At 41.2% G+C, this 8,956-nt stretch overlaps 1 protein-coding gene across 1 annotated transcript; it reads right to left on the bottom strand.

Moving 5' to 3' along the window:
- Positions 1 to 46: 46 nt before the first annotated feature.
- Positions 47 to 6,863, bottom strand: ppm1la (protein phosphatase, Mg2+/Mn2+ dependent, 1La). Its single transcript, XM_008434179.2, has 4 exons — positions 5,746 to 6,863; positions 2,004 to 2,178; positions 1,420 to 1,581; positions 47 to 836 (listed from the first exon to the last, which is right to left on the bottom strand). The coding sequence occupies exons 1-4, from the start codon at positions 6,142 to 6,144 to the stop codon at positions 481 to 483; spliced, it is 1,092 nt and encodes a 363-aa protein (XP_008432401.1). The 5' UTR covers positions 6,145 to 6,863; the 3' UTR covers positions 47 to 480.
- Between the last annotated feature and the right edge of the window lie 2,093 nt (positions 6,864 to 8,956).

The following is an 8,956-nucleotide window of genomic DNA, read 5'->3' as shown; positions in this document are numbered from 1 at the left end:
TACAATTCAGAGCATCATCGTATTACCACAAGCCCGTGGTTTTGCATTTACAGTTTTAGCACCTTCCTATAGTAACACAGTTTTTCCTTAAAGCATCCCGTAAAAAGCTTCCGGTGGAGTTGAACAGTCCATGTGCAATATACAGTAAACAGAAGTAAAGCAGTCACAGTCTGGTATGTGCTGGTTAAGAGAAAATCCCCTGTGTCTGTAGTAGTTCTGTACTAACTCTGCACTKGTGTTTTTTTTGTTTTTGTTTTTTTCCCCAAGAATTGATCATTCATACAAAGGTTAGTTACAGTATGTTTAAATGTCCTTTTCTGAATAAATTGACAATTGAAAAACATAGCTTTGTTCTTACATGAGGAAATTTATGTGCCAACTTATTATAGGTACACACCTCAGCTTTCCTGTAACCTTCCTGCTGCATCCAGATGAGGGGTAAAAAAAAATCCTYRTGATCACAGTGTGAGCTCCCCAGACCTACACACCGGCCTTGCTACTGCCCCCGGCTCCGCTTTTAAACTTYACCACCATGACTGTGATGTTGTCGGGGCAACCGCGGTAGAACGACTGGAGCACGATGCTCTTGGCGCCGAAGTGAGGCTCGTCCAGGCGCTCGCGGACGAAGCGCACTGCCTCCTCATTACTGAAGGCGTCCCAAAGACCATCAGACGCCAGGATCATGAACTCAGGCTGTAGTTTGTCCAGGTCAAAGGTCATTATATCTGGGTCGGGAATGACCACGTTGAGGTTCTTGAGAGGGTAGTCGCCCAAGGAGCGAGACATGGCCAGGATTCCCTGAACTCGCCAGGATCCGTTAAAACTGATGAAGCCTCCTGCAAGTAAACATTAGTACAAAGTTATTTCAGAAAAAAATGTCTACTTCTGTTATCAAAGAGCTATTAAAACAAATCGTGATGTTGTGATTATGACCATGAAACGGCTTATGTGATATAGCTGTTTTGCAACAAATGAAAATAATAATAATAATAATAATAAAAAGACCATTTGAGCAAAAGTCTAAGTACTTTGTAAAAAAAAAAGAAGTAATGAGATAAACTGATATCTAGACTTGAGTTAAAGTGGGTAAAAGTTGTTAAAAAAAAAAACTAAACTATTTTACAGATGAACTGGCCATGATAGAGATTCCTAAACAACCTAATAAGTTTGAGGAAAACTGGAAAAAAAACTTGATTAGAAATATAGAAGCCAGCACTGAATTCCATAATCAAAATGTAGAATTCGCTGAGATATCAGTGTGTAGATTTATTTTTTTATTTTTTTCCCCGATGCAGTATATTTTAACAGAATGCTATTTTGGATTCCCCCTGTAGATGGCAACAAARAACACTAAAATCACAGCGAAGGGTGTTGCAGTAGATTATGTTGGATGCATTGCAGTACTGCCTCAGCATATACCTGCTCTCTTGATCCTCTTGCGCTCTTTCAGCTGATATGGCTTGTGGTCGTGCGACAGCGCGACGGCGTTCCCGTCTTTGTCGCACAACACTCCGCGAGAGTCTCCGACGTTGGCCACAGTGAGCTCTCTGTCTGACAGCAGAGCCATCAGGCACGTTGTACCTGAACGAGACGTTCAAAGGGAACGACAGAAACCAGAACAGGTTTAAAAATCACATCATAAAAAAAAATAAAAAATCTAATATTTAAAATGTACTCAATATCTTGTTTTAGTTACTACATAATTGAAAAATATTGTTGCTAAAAGTAAATATTGTATTTTCTTTTAGCAAAAAAAAGTGCATTTGCATCATTTCCCGAAACATCCCCTACAGGGTGTGTTTAGGATTATGTAGAACAGATTTTTTGTTTTTTTACCAGAGATTGTTCTAGACCACATTAAGAGAGTATGTGACAAAAAAGAAAAAAAATTATTGCGCCAAAAGTTTATCACAGTTTCTCCCTTCATTGGGCTGCTGCGGTTCACGTTAATTTATCCCCCTTCCTCCCTCCCTCCCTCTGGCYGCCCGCCTCCCCCTCCCGACCTGCTTCATCATGGTTGGCGGAGAGCTTGTCCAGCATCTCCCGATCCACAGCCAGGATGCGCTGCTCAAGAATGCTGGAGTAAGAGACAGCGCTCTCCCTCTTCTCCCTCTCAAAGGCCTGCAGCTGCTGCCTCAGAGACTCAGGCAGGTGGGCCTTGGCATAATCAGCTGCAGCCTGCGGCAGACAGGAAGCCAAAGGAACACAAGCAGACCCACAGTGGCGGTTAGAGAGACACGACAAGAAAGTGGAGGCACAGAAAGAGCAGAGTTGTGCTTTGCGTGGATGCTGTCAGTGAGCTCAGAAATGCCGTGCATGCACATAGAGAACAAGGTTTGCTTTGCTTTGACTTGATTTTGCCAGATTTTATCAGAACTTTATTATAAGCTGAGCTGACATGTTTTTCTATGAGTCTTTGGTATAGTTTTCTCGTATGCCATTAAGCTGCACTGAGCAGTCTGAGCTGAATCATCGAACAGCCTCCTCATCCTGCACAAACAACTACTTACTTGCTTCTTCCCTCGGTTTTCCTAATAGAATTTTCTTTAGACCAAAAAGTACAATTAACCATCTTATAATTCCTCTCTTTTACACAGTCAATGTTTCTTACAAGCAGATGATTAAAATAATTTCACATTATTCTTGGTGCTGCTTTCTGACGAGGCGATGTGCTTAAACAGTTTCCAGCAAATATGACCGTTCATGTGAAGTTTGCATTGAATTTCTATTTTCAGAAGTAAAGCTTCTCTTGGCAGTGACTTGACTGCGCGCAGCACAAAAGACAGCCACAATGCTGCAGCGAAGTTACAGTGCTAGCGATCGCAGCACCCCTCTCTTCAAACAGTTTGTCGTCATGCAGAATGGGAGATTGCAAATCCGCTGCAGCAAAGGTGTGTGAACCAGAGGAGAGGCATTAGCCCAGAGATTACRAAATTGTAGATAGAAACAAAATCCTACTTAACATGGGAGAAACATCATCCCTTTTCTGCCCCTCCMCCCTCRCCTCCCGTTCTGCTGAAAGAGTACTTGCGCATTATTTAATTGGATAGAGTGGTACTCTTGGAGACTGGATGAGGAAAAGAGCTTTAAGTGCAGTTTTCCATTTGCAGCAAACAGCAAAAAAAAAAAAAAAAAAAGAAAAAAAGGCAGGATTAATGCAGCTGCAAACCTTTTTAATAGCCAAAAGATTTTTACTGCTGGTGTATTTAATTAGTGAATGTAAAATATGGGAGCCGTGGTATTAAAAGTGGACTGATGTGTAGCCTGGGTTTCTTGCTGACATCACTGYTATATCAAAATGGCTTTGCTCCTCTCTCAGCCTATGGCTATAAACTTGAATTTGATAGAGCAAAGTTGTAAAAGGGTGTGTATGTGTATGCGTGTGTGTGTGTGTGCGTGTTTCCACAACATTAGTCTCTGTAAATCACGCTGTGAAAGCAGCAGCAGCTAGTGCTGACTTTCATTTTCAGGGGCACAACTCATGATTCAATGAATGCAGCAGGGGAGGGAGAAACACAGACATGCCTAAAAAGAAAAGTTCTTTGTATTTTCAGGCCTGGGACACAACACACTGGTCTATTTCTCCTGGTATGGCTCTGCAGGAGCATCGCTTCATTCAATATAGTTTCTATGCATTCACAACTGATTCCAAAGCAGGAAACTGTCTTGATGCGCAAGAGATAAGTGGAAAAATATATGGAAAAATGGGTAAACAAGTATATGCATACAAAAATCCGAATTAAACAAAAATAAAACAATAGTCGCTGCTGTGAGATATTGCCATTGAGGGCGGGAGGGGTGTCAGACTGATAAGAGCAACAAATATTAGTTTATAGGAATAAAATAAACAAAGAAGTCCAAATGAGCAAACACCAACTACACTGTGTCTGTTGCCACAGCATGTAGGACGGGCGCATGACATTTCTTGTAAACCAGACAAAAGACCATAAAAACGCTACATTTCCAAGATTTAAATTTAAATAGCCATTAAAAGTTTTTTTTTTTGTTTTTTTTATATATGTAAGCAATTGGACATTGACCAGAAATGGAAACATTCAGCTTGACTTCAGCAGTTCCTCCAGTTTGTCTAAGGACAAATTGCACAAAATTTTGTCACTGAATGACACTACATTTTTTTTATTGAGTTATTTTTCCACAAATATCAAAATCCCATACAATAAAATGCACTCATTCATTTATCTTAAGCCTGAGAATTAAAAGAAAGTAGCAGTTCTCTGAAACTGACAGGTTTTCTATTTCTGTTTCGAAGGCAGATATTTACAACTAATCATTTTCCAAACGGTCGTGCAACATTTGCAACTCTAGCAAGTTTTATTTAGCTAGAATGAGGTCAATAATTGGCTAATGCGTCATACCTATGCAGTAACAAGTCATGCAAGMCAGAACGCTGCAGTATGGACGTGTTGTGGAAGGAGACTCAAAATTAGCTTTATTCAGTGTCAGTAAGGCGTTTAAATAGGAGGGGAACACACACACACAGTTGACTACCACTTAGAGTAACACTAACCATGCTAACTGCTAAAAAAAGATGCAGTTTAAGAAATCAACTATAGCAATCATTGTCAAGAAGTGCTTCTTCTCATTACAGAAATAATTAAATAACACAACTGAAAAGTCTAGAAAAATATATCTTGGAATGCTGCTAAAATTGTAACGAGTCTTTTCACACAGAAACAGAAACTGTTTGGCAAGTTTCTTAAATATTCTCATTGAATTTTACAAACCGATCATGTTACATTTCTTAATATACAGATGCAGTTTTGTTTTCTACAGACAAAAAAATATATATAGTTTACTTGCAATCCACTTGCAGGAGAAACTGCTACAGAACCAATCACTATACAAGTTTAACTATTCATTATTTTTGGTATAGCGAGTGAGAAGTAAAGAAGACTTGTTTCATGCACTGAAAGTCATGTGAAACTAGGAAGTGTTTTCATAGCCAGGCAGCGCTCTCACATTTAAGTCAGTTCAGTTTGTTTATAAAGCGTCAATTCACGACAGGAACTGTGTCATGGAACGACAGGCTCTAAGATTTCAATGTCAGGAAACGTCGACCAGCAAACAGAAACAGAAGCCGACTCTCTTAAATATTTAAGCAGCGTGAAAGCATATTTGTGACGATAATGTCAATTATAAACTTGTTTCTTGTTTGTTGCAGAGTACGGGGGCTCACAGGATTCATCTTTAAGAGAAGTCTCAAACTACACACTCTCAGTGACAGATGGTGTCTGAAACCAGAGGTCTTCAGGCACAGCATGAGAAAATACTGACCCTTGACAGTGGAGGGAGAGAATGAGGGACAAAAAGCACACACACACACATACACACACATAGCACACAAAGCTCATTGTTGCAACCCTTCAAGTCAACTCCCTGAGAGCCACAGCCATTGTTAGGGTGTTAATACAAGAAAATACAAACAAGGAATTTAAAAAAAATGAAGGGGGAATGACTGTTTAGTTTGAAAAGTTTATGAAAATCCAAATAGTCAAAGCAAAGCATTTTTGGTTAAAACTTTGTAATTCATAATTGTTCCCCTTACATGAGGAAAATTTACCCTCCTCATATGAGGAATGTAGCTTTCCTGGCAAAAAAAACTAGGATTTCGTCACATTTTCTCTTCGCTGATTCAGATCGACGTTAAACTGAAAACAAACGCAACATCCACCGCATCTAAACTCACTGCAGCAGCTGTAGTGAAACGGGCCTGTGATACAGTACCTCTCCCCCGTGACCGTCGAATATCCCGAATATAGACGGGTGGCTCTTGTTGGTGATGTCGGTGAGCACCTCGAACCGGTCCTCCATGTGATCCCTCCTGCCCTGTATGGAGTACACGGCCACGTTGTTATTCTTGAACTCCCACGTCTTGGAGAACTCCGCATCCAGGACCCTGAGGCCTCCAAAGCGGTCGTTCTGCATCATCTCCGCCACTTTCCCCTTCACCATCTTCACGGCATCCCGGCTGGACTTGACGATGGTTTTCACCTCGTCGGTGTGAAAGAAGTAGCTCCACAGCGCCAGACTGATACACAGCAGGAACAACGTCTCCGGCCTGAGAAGAAAATAGCGCATGATCCGACCCAAAAGAGACAGGAGCGTCATTGTGTCTCCTATCATCACACGCAACCGAACTGCAGTCTGACTACCCCCCTCCTCTTTTGGCACGGTTCACTCCATCCGCTTCGCGGAGCTGTGAAGAGATCGATTTACTATCACGATGACGGACAAAAAACGGAATTTAGGCTCTGAAAACGCTCCTCCGTGGGCTGGCTTCTCCAGCGTCTCCCAAGCGCATTCGCGCACTAATCGGGTGGAGAACCAACAGGCCACTCTGTCTGTGACTCTGACCGATGTSTTGGTCCTATCCTCGGCCCCCTGAACAGCTGCAAGTTAGCTGAGCAGATCTCCCACATCCCATCGCTGAATGGCCGAGTTTTTGGGTCAGACGCACATCGGAGAGCGACACGAGAGTCTCAATGCTGTGACTTGGAGGTGTCCTCCTTTTCCGCCTTTGACCCCTTTTCTTAMATGTGTATTTAGCCTCCGAATTAATATGATTTTTTTTTTCACACTACACGCCTCATTTCTTGAAAATTGTCACGAGAAACGGGAGACGACGGGGAAACAGCCGGAAGTGGATTGCTTGTCTTAATAAAGCTAAACACGCGACAGAAAAACATTAAGGTCTGGGCAGCTTTGCTAGGGAAGCTTTTATTTTGAAAAGACAAAGCGGAAGTGGTTTCTACAATGAGCAAAGTGACCCTAAAGTCCATAGACATAATACAAGAGAGAGTAGACCCATCCATCCATCTATTTTCTTGCACCCTTTTTCCCTCAGTGGGGTCGGGAGGGGTGCTGGTGCCCATCTCCAGCCAACGTTTCGGGCGAGAGGCGGGGTACACCCTGGACAGGTCGCCAGTCTGTCGCAGGGCAGAGAGTAGACCCCATAGACATAATATAAGAGTAGACCCCGCATTGGCTGCTCCGGCGCAGGAAATACGGCGGCCATCTTAGAGCGGTCGTCCCTCCTACTTTGCTCAACCACAACAGCAGAGGAGGCCTCAGCACTGAGGGATATTGTTGTTCGGATCGATGTACTATTGATGTGAGGGCTCGACAGACAACATTTCACAAGTGAGATGGACATTATATATTGTGATTAGAATATCACTTTACTGTATGTAACCCAGGTTAACATAATCCTCACTAAATGTAGGCTTTTTCATAAAAATAGCTATAAAATAGATAAATAGGACATAAATAAACAGTAGAATAAATAGAGAATAAATTGGTCTTAAAACAGTTAAAAATATAAAAAGTAATAATTACAGACATCATAAGTGTTGTATTTCATGTTATGATATTTTATTTGGTTACAAATCTGTATAAAACAGTTTTATTTTGTCAGCAGCTAAAACGGTCAAGCGTGACATAAATCTCTTATTCTGAAGGGTCACATTGATGTGTAACCCATGTGACTAGCTCCAGCCACCGGATTGCTACGTTCTCTGGCGCCAGAAGAAGAAGCAGAGAGAGCGAAGAAGAAGCAAAGAACAAAGAAGCTAAGAAAGTTGTTTAAAAACAAATTTTCCATTTTTGGAGAAGGAGCGTTCTACATTTTTCAACCTGACTGTGTTCGGGATTGTGCTATATGTTACAGAACTGGACTTGGTGAGTTAAAAGGTGTATTTTATTTTCTGAGAAGAACGTATTTGTATTAAGTTGAAACGGAAAGCTAAAGTAGCAGCGCATTTATGTTGTTTTATGTTCAAAAACTGGAAGTAAGGATGAGCTGGAGTCGGTGAAGCATGTGCTCCCCCCCCCCTCACACATACACGATGTTCAACCGCCAAATCGAGTCTATTACCTTATTCAGTACCAAGCAGAGTTAAATGAACTTTTGTTATGCTTTGTTGGTTATTAAACCAGGCCTTTTTAAGGTTCTGCTGGAAATTGGACCGGGAAATTCCGAGTCAATTGCTGAGTTGGATTCTGCTAGTGAGAAACAAGATGGCGAGCCGTAAGCCAGGAGCCCTGTAACCGTCTAGCAGGAGCTACGCCCTCTGCTGGATACTGCAAATCATCCAAACTGGTATGATCTGCCCATGTTTCCTGCTGAAATATCACTGGATCAAGGGAAACGGGATTAACCCTTCAGGATCATCAGAGAGAAAAAACATCGATTTRAAGCACAAATTATTCGGTCTTTTGATGGATTGTGTCTGTTGKGTTTTATTGGTTTATTCCTTTGTGTAAATGACTTTATTAATATTTTTTTGTTTCCTCATCTAACTAAGAGGTATTAGTTGTTTTGTGGCCGATGCTTTTATTTTGAAAGGGCTTTAACCCTTTAACTGCCCACTCAACCATATGGTTTATCACATTTTGGGTCTCTATATCGCAATAGGAGTTGCCTAACTTAGCTTAACCTGATTGAGCCATCTCTGCCGCTTGCTTGAAGTACGATATGCTAAAGAAATTAACTAGAGGGCACTGTTTCTTCTTCTTCTTCTTCTTCTTCTTCTTCTTCTTCTTCTTCTCCTCTCCAACCAGGAAGTCAGAAACACAAAACTGTCACAAATATCCACTGGTTGTGGTAAAACTTTGAAAGGTAGGAATAGCTTTCTGGCATATGATAGCGTTATAGACCTTATTAAACAGAATTATGTTACTTGATGCCACTTAAAAAGCTAAATTAAAGGTTTAATAATTTTTTAAAAATACGCTTGACCAAACGGTTGATTTGTCACTTCATGGTAAATGTAGCAAATTAAGCTAATGTAGTTAACATTTATTTTAAATGAAGAGACTGCTCTTTTGAATCCCTGGATGAAGAGGAGGCTCCCTCAAAAAGCAGATCTTCTACACAGCCACCTCGTAAAAAAAGCAGGAAAGGGAAACACACTAAAAACTGTTCCCTTGGAGCAGC

The sequence above is a fragment of the Poecilia reticulata genome, linkage group LG17 (genome assembly GCF_000633615.1).
Source record: "Poecilia reticulata strain Guanapo linkage group LG17, Guppy_female_1.0+MT, whole genome shotgun sequence".
Taxonomy (NCBI): Eukaryota; Metazoa; Chordata; class Actinopteri; order Cyprinodontiformes; family Poeciliidae; genus Poecilia; species Poecilia reticulata.
Note: the sequence above shows the minus strand (reverse complement) of the source record. Positions and strands in the feature narration are given on the sequence as shown.